Source organism: Anopheles merus, chromosome 2R (assembly GCF_017562075.2).
Source record: "Anopheles merus strain MAF chromosome 2R, AmerM5.1, whole genome shotgun sequence".
In the NCBI taxonomy this organism is placed as follows: domain Eukaryota; kingdom Metazoa; phylum Arthropoda; class Insecta; order Diptera; family Culicidae; genus Anopheles; species Anopheles merus.
In genome coordinates this window covers 63,019,353-63,041,462 of record NC_054082.1, presented here as the reverse complement: position 1 = coordinate 63,041,462, position 22,110 = coordinate 63,019,353, and the positions used below count along the sequence as shown (strand labels likewise).

General features: G+C 41.0%; 1 protein-coding gene across 8 annotated transcripts; it reads right to left on the bottom strand.

Moving 5' to 3' along the window:
- Nucleotides 1–3,888: 3,888 nt before the first annotated feature.
- On the bottom strand, nucleotides 3,889–17,670 carry LOC121587904 (sperm-associated antigen 7 homolog). 8 transcript variants are annotated; one of them, XR_006004129.1, is made up of 8 exons: nucleotides 17,479–17,670; nucleotides 17,224–17,380; nucleotides 10,885–11,225; nucleotides 10,634–10,810; nucleotides 7,219–8,797; nucleotides 5,113–6,015; nucleotides 4,888–4,995; nucleotides 3,889–4,731 (listed from the first exon to the last, which is right to left on the bottom strand). XR_006004129.1 is itself a non-coding variant. In XM_041905221.1 (4 exons), exons 1-4 carry the CDS (start codon nucleotides 17,555–17,557, stop codon nucleotides 10,647–10,649), a joined length of 741 nt encoding a protein of 246 aa, XP_041761155.1. In that variant the 5' UTR covers nucleotides 17,558–17,670; the 3' UTR covers nucleotides 10,415–10,646. The 8 variants fall into 8 exon arrangements, 1 of the variants encoding a protein (XP_041761155.1); XR_006004126.1 differs by having other exon boundaries at nucleotides 5,113–7,313; nucleotides 7,376–8,797; XR_006004124.1 differs by having other exon boundaries at nucleotides 5,113–8,819.
- Nucleotides 17,671–22,110: the final 4,440 nt, after the last annotated feature.

Below are 22,110 nucleotides of genomic sequence, written 5' to 3'. Positions count from 1 at the left end.
ATCAAACGAATACTAGAAAAAAAATACTAAAAATAAATTACCGGCTGCACATTCAGCTTCCGCAACCATCCGCGTCGTATTCCGAGACCACTCGAAGGTTATCTCCATCAACTGGGATAGAGACAGCCTCGAATTTTTGAAAATACTATCCGTGCGGACAGTACATTCCCAGCCGTTGCAGCTCGATGTAGGCTTGCAAATCCATTTGCAAGCATTGGAGCGCTTGGTCACCTTCAGCTTCATTTGCCTCTTGCACTTGCTGCATTGTTGTGTTGGCGGCAAAAGTTCAGCTTCCTGCAAAAGACGAACCAACCATTCCTTCTTCTTCAGGTCACTGGAATTTTTGACTGCTGCAAATATATCCATGGTAAAGGGTTTGTCCTGAAAATAAAACTTTCAAAAAGAGAGAATCTTGAATCTGTACACCTCTTTGTTGATCAAAACATTCAACTACATACGGAGCAATATTTTCCCGCGCGATCAACACTTCCACACATAAACGATTTTATCCATTCGTTAGTACAATACATTTAAACACACTGAACCGACATCGACGATTGATTGTGTGGTTTGTGAAGTAGTGATGTCCTGCTCGACCCGCACCAACCGGATTGGAGACATCCGGAAGCAACTCGGAGTCGTTCGAAACGACCCGTAAGATTCAAGGAGGTTCAGTAGGTGCAACGATTCCGGAAATCCGGTAGGTGCAAGAAAGCAGTCTCGATTCCGACACGTTGGTGCATTTCGGGTCGGGTCAAGGTAGGTTCAATACTCGACCAGAACTCGATGCAATAACGGGTCGGAGCCGCTTATGGTTTCTCGCACCTACTCATCATTCGGATCGACACGACCTCGTTGAACCGAGCGAGAATTCTACGAGAAACTATTATTCGGTTTGATTTATTTTATTTTTATTGTTTTTTTATCTCATTGTAGGTAAGACAGCCATTCTAAAATGGTTCAAAATACTCCGCGAAATAAGCGCTGAATATGTGGAAACCCACCGACAACAGATTGGAGACGAAGGGCTCACAGTGGAGATCGACGAGTCCGTCGTTACCAAACGGAAGTACCACAGAAGACGGATCGCGGACAACAACCAGGTTTGGCTGGTCGGTGGTATTTGTCGAAAGACAAAGGAGATTTTTCTGGAGCTGGTTCAGAAACGCGACGCTGGCAACTTGCAGGACATCATTATGAACAATGTGGCCCCCGGAACGACAATTGTGACGGATGGTTGGCGTGCCTACATCGGATTGGACGGCAAAGGATACGAGCACGAGATGATCAACCATTCCGAAAATTTTGTCGACCCAAGCGATCCATTAATACACACACAGACCATCGAGAATTTATGGCGCTGGGTCAAGCCCTTTTTAAGATCTAAAGGCACAAACCGGGGAGCATTAATAGAATATATATGCGAGTACCAGCTTAAGCGAGCCCAGCCCAACAATTTCCTTACCATCTTGCGTGCCATTCAATCAGTTCAGGAGTTTGAGTAAGTATTAACATATTGTTCTTCGTATTTTTAAACACTTTAAATTCATCGAGCTCTTTCCAGCTGGCTAGCTAATGCCAGGAAGCGGACGTATTATTATGCAACCGCTATCTTGGAACTCCGAATCCTACCTCCTCGTGGTGCTAACTGGAATGCGACGTCAATTGCTGACGATCGTATACTTACAGGATAGGGGGACTATGTTTTATTTTTATTTATTTATTTTTTATTTTTATATTTCTTATCTCTACATATTTAGCCTTAACCTTTTATTATCATTGACAAACATACATACGTTTTTTACACGAACGTATTTTAAACAATAATTACCTGACACAATGAACAAACTCTTAAAACTATCATCAGGACGATCACATGTTGGTACTAACCACTCCCCTTCGAACAGTCCTTTCCTATTCAGTTGGGCTCTTGTTCGTAAAAGACTGACCTTCCGCAACAGTGCTTAATGCCCGCTGTGGCCTGCGAGCTTTAAAATCATCAATCGGTTTCTGATTGCTTTGGCTTCTTTTATGTCGGATGCATGGACGTTAACTACAATGATGAAGACGATTACTTTGCATTGACACAAACATATAAAATCCTTTATTCCCTAATTATAAATGAATAGCACGGGCTTGTTAGTCCTATTTGCCTTAGCTCAGCCGCACGAATGAGAATACTCACTGTAGGGATCGAGAGCAGCAAGGAAAATAAATATATACCATAGATTCGAATAAGGCAAGTAACTATCATTTAATGATGATCAGATAATCAGATAAGAACATACACATATAAGTTAATTAATTAGAAACATGAAAACAGTTAAGATATAATAGCGATTAACGAAAAGTATCGGTGCATTCAAAATAAAAATCAGGCTAATCGCGGAGAGAGTGAGATAGCGAGAGGCGATACATCCGTTCGTATGGAAGTGTCAACATAGGAGGCTTTTCGAGGAGAGGAGGAGAATCGTCAGTCTTGTGATTGATCTTAGCAAGGATGGACGCGACTATTCGATTGGACGGAATAAAAAGTTGTTATTAATAAAAAATATTTCGGAAATCACCACACTCACTACATGTGCGCTGTAGGTTAGATCTCCCTCTTTTTTGCACTATCTCTCTCAATCGTCTGGTCAGCGACCTGTAACTCACGCACATCCTTCCACGCACACATCATACGGAAGCCGTCGACTGCTATCGCTGAGTGGCACACCCAGATGGACAGAATGGCTAAGTTCGATCGGACCACAACAGCTTCTATGTTCTTCAATGAAGGAAAATAAGTTGATGGTTATGCACTAAACTAGTTTTCCAAACAACATGCTCGTCATGGGCTCAAGTCCCGTATGGACCGCCCCCCCTCATACATAGGACTGACTCCTGATGTGGGTAATCAATAGGTTAATTACATTGATAAATCAATTAGTGGTACAGGCATACCATTAGTGACAACAGTTATGTCCGAAACGGAAAAAGAGAAGTAAAAACACCTAACTATTTTGATTTTTTTTTTTCATCAATCAGACTGACCAAACCTTTTTGCAAGCTAATTCCATTTCTCACACAACAATTTTGGTAGATGATAGAACACCTTCTGTTAAGATGGAAGCACTTTTACCGTATCCATCACGACAACGCAGCACTTTCTTTCTTTTTGGCTTAACGACGCGAACATGTCGACCTGTACAGGCTTTCGAAACTGATTTGGTACCACGCAGCCGGATAGTTGATCCTTGCTACGGGGGGACGAACCGTATGAGGTTCGAACCCATGACAGGCATGTTATTAGGTCGTACGAATTGATGACTATATCACGGGACCGCACAGCGTTGCCCACAGCGTAACAAATAAATAATTGTTATGCTTTATTTCCGCTACAGCCGACAAACGTGGTCATGCTGACGTTATGTATAAATGCTTACAAGACTTATTCGTATCTCCTAACCGGATAGTCAATCACTGGTTGGTGTGTGCTGCGCGAGGGAATAGAACTACGTCTAACCTATATAGAAACCAGCTTTCTGCCATTAGGGCATACGGAATGATTAATATTTTTTTCCTATTCCAAATTACACCGTTATGTAGCTAGTTGAATAGGTCATCTAAATAAATAGCCGAACAAATTATCCCAACATATAACATATCATCAAAAACAGAACACTAGCTATATCTTATCGTTGCAACGAAAGGTGCATGGCAGCGCCGTAATAAATGTAGCCATACCCTTCCACGCTCTCCTTAATATAGAACTAAAGCACTAAAGGTACCACGAGAGGCTGGTCACGATCTTGTTCATCACAATACAAAACCCATCAATTGCCATTCAAATACCACTACATGTTATAAGAGAAAGGGTTTAAAAAACTAAAGGGTACAGGTATCTTATAAACATACTTAGTGAGAACAAAACGATAAATGGTACATGGTAGCAGCAATTCCTATTTATTTTTTGTGCACGTGCACCAGTATCCAGGGATGGACGCAACATGTTTCAGCGGCATACGGCTGGCCAGATCCTTAACGAACAGTCGCGAGATCAGATGGGCCGCCGGCTTCGTCATATCTGGCGGCATCTTAAACTGCAGCTTCATGATTTTATAGTACGTTTCCTCATACGTGGTCGCCAAAACCGGGACCTTACCGCACAGCAGCTTGTACGCCAGCACGCCCAAATTCGATAGATCGACAGTTTTTATGTGCGGCTGACCATGCACCATCTCGGGCGATAAATAGCCGAGCGAAACGCACAGCGTCGTACCGGAACAAGGTCGGCTCGTGCACGGACCAACCGAAATCGGCAATCTTCAGATCACCACCGTGCCCCAGCTGCAAGTTTTCCGGATGATGTCACGATGTATCACGTTGCGCTCGTGCTGCGATGAATAGGTGTGTTACTTTACAGCATGCAAAGGACAGCGGCGAAACACGACGGCCGACACATCCTCCGGATCATCTTAAGCGGTGCATTCGAGCATGGGGTGTGGATGCGAATGATCAACCACGAGCTTACTGAAGCCGTATGGCGCATCGGACATGGCTGTTTGCGGTGGCTGGGACATGTTGTAAAGATGCCAGACTCGTGCCCCAACAGCAAGGTGTTCGAAAGCGGCACTCAGTTCGGTACTAGAAGCAAGGAAGCACAGCTTCGATGGCTAGATCAGGTGAAGTAAAACCTCGAAGATCGAGTGCCTACATCGATGGGAAGCTGCAGCTAGCGACCAGGCATTCCTATCAAGAGAGAGATGGAGAGGGATAAAACCAAAATGAAACAATGTATAAGTAGTATTTTTTTTGCACTCAAATGCAATTGGTTTGTCTATGAATTGAGTTTGAACATATCACAATTAATTACTGAGCATATTTTTTCATTCAGTTCATACTTACGTTCGTCAGAAGTGTAAGAGTGTTGACCATGATTGATTGACCATTGAACGATTGAAGAGGCTTATGAAACCGATATAAACGGATAGACCGATTTATGTACTTCAATTTCTAAAAAATAAATAAATAAATAAATAAATTAAACGAGGTACTCCTACTGATGAAAAATATAAAATACATAAAAAGGAAAGAAATGAGTGGTGAGGGTTTTCGATGATAAAATATTACAAAATATCTGCTCAGCCGAGCACTAGCAACGGAACACCAATGTATGATGCACCCGGCACTCTGGCGAGGGGCCAAGCGCATCCGATTTTAGTCAGCACTAACCAGCCAGTGAGCCATTCTGCCATCCACTCAGCCAGCCAGGCAACCAGGCAGGGAAATTACATCATCATATTTACACATTATCGTTTTGTTCACATTATGCAACTGCATCGTCTCAAACACATTGTTGGCGGAACATAGGAACAATCATTTATATGCACATTATGAAGAATGCGGAAGCGAATACATCAGGCCAAAAAAAAAGGAGAACATCGTAGCTGAGAAATTTCCTTCTTACCTTTTTGCACTTTAGTGATATTTTTTTGCTACCGAAAAATACACAAAACACACAGTTTTTTAAAACAATATTTGTACACTATTTTATTCAGCAAAGAATTCACTCTAGCACTGGGATCAATCTTACTTAATGTTTACACACCACACAAAAACAAATGACCTACTATAACGTACAAAGTTCGACACCTTTAAATGAAACTAGTTCATCATCATTTACACTGTATTTTGTACACTTGTACAAATACTTTCGAAGTATTCAATACAGAAACCGGTGCTCATGATTTAGTTGCATAAAACTAATGCAATCACACTTAAAACATACATATAGACACAATCACTACACAATATCACTACAGCACTTCGCCGATCGAGATCTGCACACAACACGCCCGCTCCTAATCTAAACACAACACGTCCACGAAGCGTTCAGCTTCTCCGATGTCGCCTCATTCAAAGCACCAGGGCCAACTGCGACCAATCGACTCGGTGCCATCACATCCAAGTCAGAGATGAGACCTCCCTTCCGAGGCAACAGTCATTCGATCGTTCGTCTGGCATTAGCTGAAACTAAAGAAAGAAAAAACGTATGCTTGTAGTTATAAATCCAACTCACCCGTGCATTAGAAGCATTTTCACGGCGACAAAGACTGTCGGTAACGTTTGCTGGATCTTGTTGTGCGCTTGCCAATTGAGTGCACATTTCGCATTGCCCATTACGTGGACATCAAGGTGGCCATCCTACTGCCCGGCGACGACTGCTCCTTAAATATAGCGGATGAGCGCGTGGCTCGCCACCGATGGAGACATGTCGCGGCAGAAGGTGTACCACACGTTTATCGGCACGTCGTGCTGGATCGCGCCGGAGGAGATGGAGCGGGACCACGGATACGGCTTCTAGTCGTTCGGCTTTACCGCGATCGAGATGGCGACCGGAACTGCGCCGTACCACAACTACCCGCAGATGAAGGTGATGATGCTGACGCTCCCGAACGATCAGTCCACGATCGATGCCGGGACGGACAAGAAGGGCCTGTACCAGGCGTGCGGCAAGACGTTTCGCAAACTGGTCACCGAATGCTTGTAAAAGGAATTGTCCAAGCGTCCAATGGCGAGCGGGCTTTGTGTAGTAGGCTATGACTACCAATTAGTAGGATTTTGCCTCAGCATAATTTCGCTTCCTAGGCATAGTAGCCTATGCCTTCTTTAGTAATAAATAAGTTCTAAGTTAACCACCAAACGAGCAAGTTGGCGAATCTCGTCGCGAAGCAGCAGCACCAGATCGAAAATTTAGCAAATCGAACTTTTTCGACGGCGGCTAGCGGAAGCGAGAAGACCATCGAGTACGATCGAGTACGAAGCGAGTAGACCATCGAGTACGAAGATTTCCTGTACGATCCGGACGCAGGAGTTTTCTTTGATGCCAAAGCCAATGCCAATTTGCTATTCTGCCAAAGCATCCTCGCGATTTCTCTCTGGATGAGACCATTACAAAACTAAAGAAGTTGTTTGGTCGCCAGAAGTCGGTTTTTCACTCCCGTTACCAGTGCCTGCAGTACGCCAAGAGTGATGCGGATGATTTTACTTCATATGCTGCCATGGTCAACAAACACCAATCGCCACGGGATGCGGACATCCGAGCTAGATTGATTTCTAAACTGGAAGCTGATGAAACTGCAGTTGTTGAACAAGGAGAAGCTGCAAGTAAGCTGACTTTGGCAAGCCTGGTGGAAGAATTACGTTCATTACTTACTTACGTTCATTACAACTTACCTTGTTTTCCATGATCGAACATCGTTTAGTTGGATTGCCGGCATTCTTTCTTCCCTCTTTCGAACGTTCGCCGGCTCAACACGGTTGCACAACAGCTGCATAGAAAACACCGCTTTAATTGATTTAATATTACAATTATTGGCTATGCTTTACTTACCCTAAACTGCTTTCAGGCGTGCGAAGTCGATTCTACCGCCATTTATAATTTTTCGGCTGTTTATTTTACACATTACACACAACACTTTCATCACCGATGTATGCTTTTTTAAATCACTCGCCTTTGTACATCGTGAGAGCTATCGTTCGGTTCAAAATGTAAACAAACTTTATTTTTTGAATATTTGACAGATTACATGACCGATCAACCGCACACTATCTCGTTTTTCTTGTCAGGGCTGCTTTGATTGCCATAGGGGAGGCCTTAAAAACTCTTTTACCAAAAAATCTTTTACCCAAATCCCGAGTGTCCGTTATATCGTAGGATCCCCGATCGTAATGGATCATGCACGAGAGAGAGAGAAAGAGAGAGACGACTATATTCGCTACACATCGAACGCTGTCAGTTCCCGGAAAGCATCGAGTGTACGAAGAGGCTGCAGTCTCGGTGGACCGGCTAAATGAGTTGATAGGCTCCGAGCCGACGCGGAAGTCTTCTTACTCGAGAAGACCTGCGTGGCAAATCTATTGGTCGGTCCTACCGTCACGGTTGTCGAGATCGGCAGGATGTAGCGAGCTGGATGTCGTGAAAGGTACATCCATCGGGGTCGTCGCTGCTAGTGATGAATAAGCGGGCGATGACGGTGGAACGCTGTTGGCTCGCTTATGCTTGGTTCCATCTCCGGCTGGATTGGCTCTGGTCGGGAAGAAGAAGAAGACCATTCCGCTAACAGTACATCAAGCGGCAGCTGATGTCCCTCAGGTGCAAGGGCTACCGCACGACGCCTGATTTGGCTTATGTGGCGCCGAAGTAAACGTCCATCGTTCGCAGTGATGTCATACATAACGCGTCCACAGCTACGAACAATCTTTCCCGGTATCCACTTCTATGAGTTTCTATTAAAAGATTTTGTAGAAACGAGCTCGCCAGGTTGAAAACTTCGTGTTATATTTTCGTTTTCTTTCGAAGAACGCTAAGAAACGTTAACGCGTTACTTCCTTCAAAAACGATGTGATTGAAAAGTCCTTGTTTATTATTAATTACTCATAAACGATTTTACTACCACTTTGTTACCACGACCTTTCTCAAGCGCGCGCCATATCTTTCTCTCTCACCCGATCGGCACTCACGCATCGTGCCGAGCGCGCGTTCGCTGACCTCCCGATAGATCGCACACACACTTCGATCTACGCCCGATGAGTGTCGTCGGTGGCGATCTAGGGGACCATCAGATTGGCCCATAACACTTCGCACTGAAATAAATGAGGATGGAGATAATGAGTGTGATGATGGGGGCAGCAACAGCTCCAGTGCTGTCCTGATGGGGCAGCCGAACATTTCCTCAGCACGGTTGAATCGCGTTCCACTATGGTCGAATCATATGCTACTACGATCGAATCGTGTGCCGCTACCATTGGATTTCTGAAAGCAAGAGCATAGTAAACTGTTTGTTTACGTTTGAAAGCTGTTTCTATCTTCGCCGACGGCAGCTATTACATGACCAGCTACGATGAAATGCAGCATGACCCATCAACCAAATGTGACCCATCTGTTTTCCTGATCTTGTTGGCCATCATAAAATGCACTGAATCCTGGGTTATATTGGATTTTTTGGACATTAAACCGCTTCTTTCGTTACATTAACGGTCAAGAATTGCTGCTTACACAATTAGTGTCAGAAAAATGGCCAAACTCTGATCAAATGAAGGAATGAGGCCCCCCACACATTTTGTAACCTTCAAAAATGGGTAGGATAGGTTATGCATAAGTTAAAGATAAGATTTTCGCCATCCTGTTCCAATCATTTAACTCCCCCACCTTTAGTGCCTCTCTGACCGCTTGAAGTGCAATTGAAACAACAGAAATGTATTAATTTAGAAGGAAGTCACCAGTAGATTGATAATAATACATTTAATTCACGTGTACGTAGTGTTTGTCCAGCGTAAATAATTAAAAAGCTAGATGGACGAATACTTTTTGCGCGCCCATCAAACGACTTTTTTTAGTTTTGTATGTATTTTGGGTGCTATTGCACTATTTAAATGCTTATTTTTTAGCAAAACGTGTGTATTGATGGCCCTTTATCAAACCTCTTCATTACTTTTATCGCCCCATACGTATTGCGGCCATAATTCGCCTTTTTCTGAAAAATATTCAGCTAGACGAATACTTTTTGGACTGACTGTAGATCATGATTAGATGAAGCTTGTCACAACGCATTGCAAGAAAAAGACAGCAATATGATGATGAGTTATAATACGCCAAGGTGGATTAAAAATATCAGGTGGTGGATAAGGGCCATTGGGGGGTCGCTATAGTTGAGGGACTTTACGTCATTGTAAAACTGTTAACCATTGTTTTCCGCACACAAAGCTTAGCAAATTGTGTGCCTATTGCTTTTATCGAAAAAATATATTAACAAAAGATTTGATGATTTGTTTATGCACGAAATGTAAAATCATGTGAGTAAGAGTTCTAATCTCACGTAGATTGTCCATGCGGCTAGTAGTTAATGAGGAATTAATGTGGAAATTGAAAAATAAAAAGATTTCTTAGTTTTGATCCTCAAAAATGTCGAAAAAGCAATGAATTATAGAATAAAATCACGGGTATTACAAAATAACACACTTAAATCTATGTTTTAATGTTAAATAAGAACTCGCAAAGTTCAAAATACAATATATGATCGCTAACTGAGAGGTAAACAAGCTCCAGTTAACGAATAATGTTCGCTAACTGGAATGACGTTTCTATGGATTGATTGTTTTGATTGGCGTTGACTGTAATAAAAATACCAAACTGTTTTTTTCATTTATGTTCATTTACATTATAGTTATTCGTGTAATAACATCAATTAACCCAGACAAAAGACCCTAAATTTGTTTGAAAAATGCACATTTGCGAAAAATTTCTCTTCATGAGATTCCGGATGTTTCATGGTTTTATGTTTGAGTGTTTGTTAACTGAGAATCACTCCAGTTAGCGAACCTCCAGTTAAAACACATCCAGTTAGCGGCCACCTACTGTACATTTTTTAAGAATATTCAATCGAAAAAATGGGGTAGATAAATTATATGAACAAATTTAATAAAAGCAAACAAAGTTTGAATCCTGGGGACCTTACGTCAAGTGACGAATTGTCAAAATGCACTAGAGTCCACCATTTGATATTTTTAAATCCACCTTAATAATACGCCATCTATTGAGCAAACCTATGAAGCATTAGAGCTTTCATTTTGTTATGAATATTTAATTTACGAGTCGTTTAAGCTTAATCTGTGGCGCCTGGGATGTGTCTTGATGCCTCCGATGATACTTCAGTCGAATATGGCTCTTCATCAAGTTCTGCATGGTGAGTTTTAAGTCGTTTCTTCGCTAGTATGTCTGCCATTGTTTGTTCAATGGAACGTACGTCTTTTTTGTTTGCACTAGGCACTAAAACGTAAATTAGTTTTGAAATTTAATATTGCTTATTTATGATCTACAATTACTGTAAAATATAGATTTACCATATCCATATGATGCATTGATTTCAGTTTTTCGAACATTGTCCATTTTCACTTCTTCACTGAAAAGTTGCATGTATTTCTTGGTGCAGCTAAAAACTGGTCTAAACTTTTCAGCCCTCGTTATGTGTAAATCATTTGTATCACCCAATTGCTTCAATTGTTTTAATCGACGTTGTTCGGCATACTGTGCAGCAGTTTCTTTGGTCCAGACTTCACCGTTTTTTCGAGCATTCAGCTCATCTTCACATGGAAGATGCTCTTTTTTGTACACTACAATATATCGTTCGCCTTGCATTCCAAAACTCATTCCTGTAAGTCCAGCCGTTTCAGATACATCATGCCTTAAATAAGAGAAGCGTATGCATGATAATTATAACTTACACCTGGTTCCATCTACGTTCGAATCTCGTGCCGTTTGCATCGAATTGCAAACCGCCTGCTTCGAATCGCATGCCACTACGATCGAATGCGTGCATCCATGGTTGAATCGCGTGCCAGTACGGTTGAATCGCGTTCCACTATGGTCGAATCATATGCTACTACGATCGAATCGTGTGCCGCTACCATTGGATTTCTGAAAGCAAAAGCATAGTAAACTGTTTGTTTACGTTTGGAAGCTGTTTCTATCTTCAACGACGGCATTTCGTTTGTAAAATTCTATTAAAAGGCAATTATTCACTGATTAAACGTAAAATCCTTGTTATTAACGAATATCGTGGTCCCTTGTTGGTAAAATGGTAAAATCCTTGTTTTCAACTAATATTCGGTGTTCGTTGTTGATGGTAAATGTTCCATAGTAACACGCATAACGCAGTAACATTGCAAGACTCGATCAGAGTACACATTGAGTGAATAAAGATGATTCCATTCTGAACTAAGGAATAAATCAGTTGTGTTTTTCTCAAGATATATTCCCTGCGACATATCATTTTGGCGACGAGGATTATTACTGAACCCGGAACCCGAAGCTCACGAGATTCTGAAGCTAACGAGAATTAGCGTCAAGGATGAACAATGAAAACCTTGAAACCGTTTTCAACCAAATGGCTCAACTTCTTCAACAGATGGCTGCTTTTAAAACTAGAAGTCCTGACGAAATCTTTGAATCTTTATCGAAAACCATCGAGGAGTTTCGTTACGATGAAGAAAACATAATCACTTTTGAAAAATGGTATGTACGTTTCAAAGACCTTTTTCAAAACGATGCCAGCAGTTTGCATGACGAGGCGAAAGTGCGACTTTTACTGAGGAAGCTGGAAACGTCCGCTCACAGCCGGTATGTGAATTACATTCTTCCGAAGCAACCGCATGAAAATTCGTTTGAAAAAACCGTCAATATTCTCAAAACAATCTTCGGAAAGCAATATTCGGTGTTCCACAAAAGGTACCAGTGCTTGCAGATAGTGAAATCTGCATTAGAAGATATCATCTCTTACGGCGGAAGAATGAATAAGGCATGCGAGGATTCTGAGTTCGAGAATTTGAAATTAGACGATTTCAAATGTCTAATTTTCATTTGCGGACTGCAAGCTCCAGAATTCTCGGATATCAGAGCAAGACTGCTATCTCGAATAGAAAACGCGACGCCGGAGGCTAAAGTGAACATTCAAACACTAATGGCAGAATTTCAACGGCTTATCAATCTGAAAGCGGATACAACAATGATCGAAAATCAATCAAGATCGAAGCATTCCGTGCATGCAGTTTCAGAGAAGAAACCGTATCGTTTGGCACAGCCTTCCCGATTCGGCAATTCAAAAGATCAGCGTCAACCGATATCAGATTCGAATACTGTCCCTCGTACTCCTTGTTGGCAATGTGGAAAAATGCATTTTGTACGGGATTGCAATTTTACAGATCATCTCTGCAAAGTGTGCAAAAATGTAGGCCACAAGGAAGGTTACTGTAAAGCCATGAGATCGAAATCTTCAAACAACAACACATATCAAAAGAGTGAGAAGAATCAAAATCAAAATCAAAAGAAATCTCAGGGAATTTTCGTTAATCATGTCACGAAAAACACTGCTAAAAGGAAATTTATCTCTATCATAATCAATGGCATAACTACATCACTCCAACTGGACACCGCAAGTGACATAACAGTTATTTCTAAAACAACATGGCAACATTTGGGTCAACCGAAACTTTCTCAAGCATCCATTGAAGCATCGAATGCATCGGGAGAACAACTCAAGCTTATCGGTGAATTCGAATGCGAGGTTATCCTTAATGCAATTACAGAGAAATGTGTTTGTTTTGTTACATCATCACCAGTCCTAAATGTTATAGGTATAGATTGGATAGACAGGATTAATCTATGGGCAATTCCCTTCGATGTACTGTGTAAGAAAGTTTCATCAGCATGTCCAAAGGATCGAATAGTACAGCTTCAATCGAAATATCCAACAGTTTTCGATGATTCGCTTGGACTTTGCACAAAAACGAAGGTGAAACTGTTTCTGAAGCCCAATGTAAAACCAGTTTTCTGTCCAAAACGACCAGTACCATTCAATACTATCGCTCTTGTGGATGCGGAACTATCAAGACTACAATCACTAGGCATCATCACACCAATAGACTTTTCGGAGTGGGCTGCTCCGATAGTAGCCATTCGCAAGCCTAATGGTAAAGTTCGAATTTGTGCGGATTATTCGACGGGGCTTAACGAAGCTTTAGAGTCAAATCATTATCCTCTACCTACTCCTGAAGAAATTTTTGCACAGTTTAACGGAAGTGTTGTATTCAGCATAGTCGATTTGTCCGATGCATACCTACAAGTAAAAGTAGAAGACGAATCTAAACACCTTCTTACGATCAACACACATAGAGGTCATTTTCAGTTCAACCGTCTCGCACCGGGAGTCAAATCAGCACCTGGAGCTTTTCAAAGACTAGTTGACGGTATGATTGCTGACATTCCTGGCGTTAGAACATTTCTAAATGATGCTATAATTTTCGGTAAAACTTGGGAGGCACACAAGCAATCATTAGACACATTTCTTCAGCGTTTAAAAGAATATGGCTTCCACGTCAAGCTGGAAAAATATCATTTCTATCAAACTGAAATTGTCTATTTGGGGTATGTGGTAGATCGCAACGGCATACGTCCTGACCCAGAGAAGCTGAAAACCATCGCATCTATTCCAGCACCAACGAACATTTCCGAATTAAGATCGTCTTAGTAGATGTGAATTTCTACGGCCGATTTGTGAGAAACATGTATGAACTCGGACACCCGTTAGATCAACTGCTAAAGAAGGATACGAAGTGGAAGTGGAATTCGGATTGTCAAACATCGTTCGAAAAATTCAAGAAAGTACTGCAATCTGACTTACTGTTGACACATTATGATCCGAATCTTCCTATCATCGTTGCAGCAGATGCGTCTAGCACCGGCGTTGGCGCAGTTACTTTTCATAAATTCCCGAACGGATATTTGAAAGCCATTCAACATGCTTCAAGAACATTAACGTCTGCAGAACAAGGCTACGGACAACCAGAAAAAGAAGCTCTTGCTCTTACTTATGGGGTAACCAAATTTCATAAGTACTTACTTGGTCGGAAATTTACTCTTTTAACCGATCATAAGCCTTTACTATCCATATTTGGTTCAAAAAAGGGAATTCCTTTGCACACAGCAAACCGACTCCAACGGTGGGCATTGATGTTATTAAACTAGGATTTTACCATCGAATATGTTTCAACCACCGAGTTTGGGTGCGCTGACATGCTATCAAGGTTAATCGACCGTTGCAAGCAACCAGAGGAAGATTACGTTGTAGCTTCGATTTCACTTGAAGAGGGTATTCAAAACGTCATGCACTAATCATTGAAACAAGTGCCAGTATCATTTCCTGACATTCAAAAAGCAACAAGATTGGACGAAACACTGCAAGCTGTTTTGAAATTCATCCGGGAAGGCTGGCCGAACGAAGCGTCGTCAATCAAAAATCAAGACATTCGTTCGTATTACACACGAAAAGAATCGTTAACGCATGTAGATGGATGTATCTTGTTTCACAACAGAGTTGTTGTTCCAAACATTTACAGGAAAAAGGTACTGCAACAATTCCATCGCGGTCATCCTGGAATGGTGCGAATGAAATCCATTTCTCGAAGTTTCGTTTTCTGGCCGGGAATGGATGTCGATATCGAAAACTTTGTCCGGCGTTGTACTTCATGTTGCACTGCTGGCAAAGCACCAATCAAAGAAACACCTGAATCTTGGCCTGTGCCGGAAAAGCCATGGTCACGTGTACACGTGGACTATGCCGGTCCTGTAGATGGCGTGTATTTTTTAATTGTAGTTGATCCATACACAAAATGGCCAGAAGTATATGCAACCAAAACTACAACGGCAAAGACAACTATCAAGTTTTTAACGCAATAATTCGCTACGTTTGGTGTTCCAGAAACTATAGTCTCTGATCATGGTACGCAGTTTACCAGTTTTGAATTTGGACATTTTGCAAACATTTGGGTATTTGTCACATCCGTACTGCACCATACCATCCGCAGTCAAACGGTTTGGCAGAACGTTTCGTGGACACACTAAAGCGTACATTGCGAAACATTCGAGCAGGAGGAGAGACTTTAGATGAAGCTTTGCAGACTTTTTTGCAAGTTTATCGAACCACAACTACACCAGATAAGTCTCCAGCTGAATTGATGTGTCAGCGGCCTATTCGAACAGTTCAGTCATTACTACTTCCTCCAGTTTCACGGTCACGAAATGAAAGGCCAGAAGCTGGTAGAAAATTCTTCGCTCCTGGAGAAGCGGTTTATTCCCAAGTCCACCGCAATAATTCCTGGGAGTGGAAACCGGCATCAACAGTCGAACGAGTCGGTAGAGTGAATTACAACGTGTTTTTGGAAGACAACCAGCGAATTATTCGCTCACATGCAAATCAACTGAAGAAGCGTCTACAGGAGGAAACATCGTGTGGAAATAGAAATTGTCACGACACTGGAAATTTGTTAACTATTTTCTTTGACGAATTTGGATTGGGAACTCCACAGGCAGTTGAAAACTCAATTGAAATGACTGAACAAGAACATTACTATTCAGCTGATGAAGAGTCCGCTGAAGAAATTGAAGGAGAAAATTGGCAAACATCATCGTTCGCAGTTACTACTGAAGCCACTCCACCGATGCCTGCATCTTCTGCTCAAACCGTGATAGCGGAGAGTCCTCGAAGAATTCGAAGGCTACTAGCCAGGTTTGAGCCGTATTGGCTGAATTAAGGGGGGAGATGTTGCATAGTAACACGCATAACGCAGTAACATTGCAAGACTCGATCAGAGTACATTTTGAGTGAATAAAGATGATTCCATTCTGAACTAAGGAATAAAGCAGTTGTGTTTTTCTCAAGATATATTCCCTGCGACATATCAGTAAAATCCTTGGTTTCAACCGATATTCGTGGGGTTTACCTATAATCAGTGAATAATTACAATTAGTATATTACAAACGAAATGCCGTCGGCGAAGAAAGATATAGCTTGCAAACGTGAACAAACAGTTTACTATACTCTACCTTTCAGAAATCCAATGGTAGCGGCACACGATTCGATCGTAGTGGCACACGATTCGACCATAGTGGAATTCGATCGTAGTGGCATGCGATTCGAAGCAGGCGGTTTGCGATTCGATGCAAACGGCATGAGATTCGAACGTAGATGGAAACAGGTGTATCTCAACCCGTGAGATTAATCACCGCAGGACTCCACACAGCATAACACAGAGCGCAACATAACAACTGACAGCTGCCAAACGCTTTAGAGAACGCTTTATTGCTGGTACCATCTTTTGAATATCCTTAGTAGGCAGCTCATTGCTCGTAGAAAAGCTACCAACCTACTCCGATGACCGAAAGTTGATGAAACGCTTTACCTCCTTTCCCAAGCGTTTTCTGAAGCGTTTGGCAGCTGTCAGTTGTTATGTTCCCGCACAACAAAATCGAGCAGTTTTTGAGCTCGCTTTCTAGCTCGCTTTCCGCCGAAACCGATCGAGAAAGCGAGCAGAAATGTCCGAAGAACCGATCGAAGCTCTTGATCGGTTGAAGCGTTTACGGTATTTCGAGAGAGCGCGCTGTATGTTTATGTCTCTTTTTGACAAAAAGCTCCGGTACGCGACCGTGTTGGCGCAAAAATGATAATGGCCGAAAAATAGTTCACATCCACGTTCTCTTTCTTCTCTCTTTTCCCTTTCACCTCGCTTTATCGTTATTGGTTTTTGCTCTCTAGCTACATTGAGCGAGTGGCTGACAAGTTTTCGATCGCTTTGCGCAGCGGGTTGCGCTACGTGTTATGCTGTGTGGAGTCCTGCGGTCATACTTACACAATGGATCGGTGTACTTTATCCATCGATTGAAACTCTACATTATGCAAATTTTCATCCTTTATAAATCGCCCTAAGCGTTCTTCTACATACGTTCGAAATCGATTTAAATCCTCACGTTGCCTGTTTTTCACGCATTCATAATCCTTTCTTTGTTCTAGAAAATCAATTATTGTAACAATCACCAATGCAGCCTCGTACAAATATGTATTGACGTACTGTCTGTATCATGAGATGTTTCAATCATCAACTTACTTTCATAAATGTTAGTGTCCTTTTGTTGCTTTGATGGAGGTCGATCCATTGATCCCAATATTGAACTTAGAAGGTCCATTCTACCGTTTTGCCAATAAACCAAACAGCTTAACAAGTTTTAGGATGAAGTATTTACGTTGCAGGATGATTTTTGGGATTTTTTGATGTCACTGACAGACACACCCAAGGTGGATTAAGCAGATCAGATGGTAGATACACCGTGCCACGAGGCCTAGGCGGCGCTCTGGCACCAATCGAACAAGACGAACAAACACGACTCTGTTCGATAGGAGCTCTGTCAGTTGTTCGATGTGTTATTGACCTGTTATGATGCACTGCAATACCAAGGTGGAATATAGAGGTGGTGCCCAAGCTCCCGACTACGCCAGTTTTCGCTGGTCTTTTCGGGGATAATTAGTTAACGAATTAGGGCGGTGGCAACGCTTATCGGATGCGATTTTATCGGACGAGATTTATATGGGATTTGACAGATAACGTCAGACGTGCGATTTCGTCGTCCGACGTTATCTGTCAAATCCCATATAAATCTCGTCCGATAAAATCGCATCCGATGAGCGTTGCCGCCGCCCTTATCCCCGAAAAGCCCAACGAAATACAGATCATTTTCGGGGATAGTGAACACACGTGAAAGATGAACCCATGCAAAAAAGAGCTAAAAATAGAAATGAACATTCGAATTCACTCCCTCCACTCATGTTCCAATTCATGCTCATGCTTCATCCTTGATGCTAACAACTTTGTCAGTTGCGCCACCATATTATTATTCATTATCGTGCTAGGGTAACTGTACCAGTTTTCGGCACGCTAATGCAGCAGTTTCACAAAAACTGCTCACAAATAAACATTTTTTATTATTTTTCATGAAATTGATGTTATTCTGGTTGATAAACTATCATAATATGTTACACTATTTTTTATTTCCCGGTTCAAAGCCCTTATTCTGGTTGATAAACTATCATAATATGTTACACTATTTTTTATTTGCCGGTTCAAAGCCCTTTTTCATAAATATTCGAAAAAATGCAAACATTGCTTTTGCTCCTATTTTCGGCAGTTTGTTCCTATTTTTGGCAGGTTGTGTTCCTATTTTCGGCAGCGCGAATACGGGTCAGAAAATGTTATTTTCTATGTAAATATGTACAAAAAAATGTTTAAAGCAATTTTACACTCTTACTTTCCTAATACTGATGTTAAAAAGCACTTTAATTAATAATTTTATGTTGCTTATTTTGGCCCGTTTTGACAGCCATTTTGATGCGACGTTTAAACAGAGCAGCCATTGACAGTTTGATGGTCATAGCGTACGCTGCGAATTGGCTTACAAATATTTATTTTTCTCTTAAGTTAGTGCATTGTTTGTCGTAAAATTGGTGATATTTGGTACAAGAAAGGTCCCAAATAGCCAGCTCGTACTTTATAGCTGATTTAGGGCTGTTTAACGAAAAATCGTTCCGATCCCAAGTGCCACAAATCCACTAAACGACCACTAAACGGCTTCTAAACGACTCAAGTTCTCTACCTAAACGGAATATAGAAAGACTTCGTTTAGCAGACGCCAAACGACTCATGCATTCTAAAAATAGCAAAAAAGCTGCTGGCGCTATCTGTTGGTGGGATACCCCAACCAGTTGAGCTTCATCGCTTGGAGGAGAGCTTTCTCATTTCCTCTGTACTGTTGTATGGTTTCGCATTGAAGTTATGCATCGCTAGAACTAGAACGGCGATACGATTGTTTAAATACTAAACTCCAATGGAAACCACCAGTACTGAAGCAAGTGAGATTTGAGTGATGGTCGTTGGTGTTGATACCCATGTATCTGACCACACGACCATTCATATAGATTTTTGCTCGGAAAGTTAGAAGGCTATATAATAGGTAGAATAGCGAAACACATTGCAAGAAAAGGATAGCAATATAATGATGAGTTGTAATACGCCATCTATTGATCAAACCAATGAAGCTGTGGAGCTTTCATTTTTTTTATATGGATATTCAATTTTTCAGTCGTTTAAGCTTAATCTGTGGCGCTTGGGATGTCGTACTTTGTGGCTGATTAAGAGATAGACGGTACTTTGCGGAACTAAGGAGCTTTTTAACAGGCACATCGTACTTTTTGGAACTTTGTGGCTGATTAGCACTATGTGTAGGGTTCATGGTGGAACTTGAAGGCTTGTTAAGAAAGCGTACCGAACTTGGTGGAACTTTATAGTTTTTTAATGCATGGCATCGGTACAAGGTGGATCTTGTCAAAGTGTCAAAGAGAGACGCCGTCAATCATCTCATTGCTGCTGTACAAGTTAGATAAGTTAATTAAAGAATGAATATTGAGTGAAGTGATTGTGAATTATCAGTAAATTGTGTAAAATTTTGTGTAATTCATCAATACAAAAGTTTTAAAAATATACATATGTGTTTAAACGAAACAAATCTTGTTGTTTATTTCATCGATGACGCTTGCTTGAAAATAAAACACAAAGAAAAATAATCCCTGGCATCGTGGCATAAGGAAGCTGCTTAGGCGCTGTTTGAAAGACCCACATAGAACTTTGATGCTGTTTATCTACTGCAAAAGGCGAATTAGAGCAGCGATCTTTAGCGTGCCAAAATGAGCTGCTTAAGCAATTCTGGCTATTTGGGGTCATATTATGTGTCGATATACGCATTGTAGTGTTCTGATCAATTTTTAAAGAAATATTCAGCCAAATCCAAGGTGTGTTATTGTTCCGAGTTTCGGCAGGAGCCCACAACATTGAGCTGTCAAAAATGAACATTTACTGTGTACCTATTTTCGGCAGCATTTAAAATGAAAAATAACCTGTTTATCGCGATTTTAAAATTCCGAACAAGTTAGAATAAATTAAATAAGCATAAAATCTTTGATATACACCTCTTTTTCATTGTTTTACTGTTCTGATTCTCTTAATCACAAAACCTGCCGAACCATTGGCTGACAGCAAACCCAAATAGCCAGAATTGCTTAAGCAGCTCATTTTGGCACGCTAAAGATCGCTGCTCTAATTCGCCTTTTGCAGTAGATAAACAGCATCAAAGTTCTATGTGGGTCTTTAAAACAGCGCCTAAGCAGCTTCCTTATGCCACGATGCCAGGGATTATTTTTCTTTGTGTTTTATTTTCAAGCAAGCGTCATCGATGAAATAAACAACAAGATTTGTTTCGTTTGAACACATATGTATATTTTTAAAACTTTTGTATTGATGAATTACACAAAATTTTTCACAATTTACTGATAATTCACAATCACTTCACTCAATATTCCTTCTTTAATTAACTTATCTAACTTGTACAGCAGCAATGAGATGATTGCCGGCGTCTCTCTTTGACACTTTGACAAGATCCACCTTGTACCGATGCCATGCATTAAAAAGCTATAAAGTTCCACCAAGTTCGATACACACTCTTAACAAGCCTTAAAGTTCTATCATGAACCCTACACATAGTGCTAATCAGCCGCAAAGTTCCAAAGAGTACCATGTGCCTGTTAAAAAGCTCCATAGTTCCGCAAAGTACCGTCTATCTCTTAATCAGCCACAAAGTACGACATCGGAACGATTTTTCGTTAAACAGCCCTAAATCAGCTATAAAGTACGAGCTGGCTATTTGGGAAGCTGCCGAAAAAAAGCACAATTTATTTGATATTTTGAAAAATACGTAATGAAATGGTGTGAAGCTTCGTATGTGAATATCAAATAATTACACTTTCACTACAAAATTGTGTTTTTGAAATTTTTTACCACATTTGTGCAGAATTTCACGTTTTCAGCTACCCTGCCGAAAATAGGTACACTGCCGAAAACTGGTACAGTTACCCTATTTACTGGTTTGGTTGTATGAAGGGATACTGATACTAAATGAATTAAAAGAAATAAATAAAACAAGAAAAATAACAGATTAACTATTAAACACGCATTTCTAACAATGAGTAAATGGGTTTGAAGTTATTGGAGCTGGATGTTTTAAAAATTAAATAAAACTTTGAATCATCAATAAAACCAATAAAAATGGAATTGAACTCAGATCGACCATGGTACAAACATTGCACCATTAACATTTGACCATAACTATTTCATGAACATGAATTCCCAAACAGCCAGAATTGCTTAAGCAGCTCATTTTGGCACGCTAAAGATCGCTGCTCTAATTCGCCTTTTGCACTAGATAAACAGCATCAAAGTTCTATGTGGGTCTTTCAAACAGCGCCTAAGCAGCTTCCTTATGCCACGATGCCAGGGATTATTTTTCTTTGTGTTTTATTTTCAAGCAAGCGTCATCGATGAAATTAACAACAAGATTTGTTTCGTTTAAACACATATGTATATTTTTAAATCTTTTGTATTGATGAATTACACAAAATTTTACACAATTTACTGATAATTCACAATCACTTCACTCAATATTCATTCTTCAATTAACGAATCTAACTTGTGCAGCAGCAATGAGATTATTGCCGGCGTCCGTCTTTGACACTTTGACAAGAGCCATCTCGTACCGATATCATGCATTAAAAAGCTATAAAGTTCCACCAAGTTCGGTACCCTTTCTTAACAAGCATCAAGTTCCACCATGAACCCTACACATAGTGCTAATCAGCC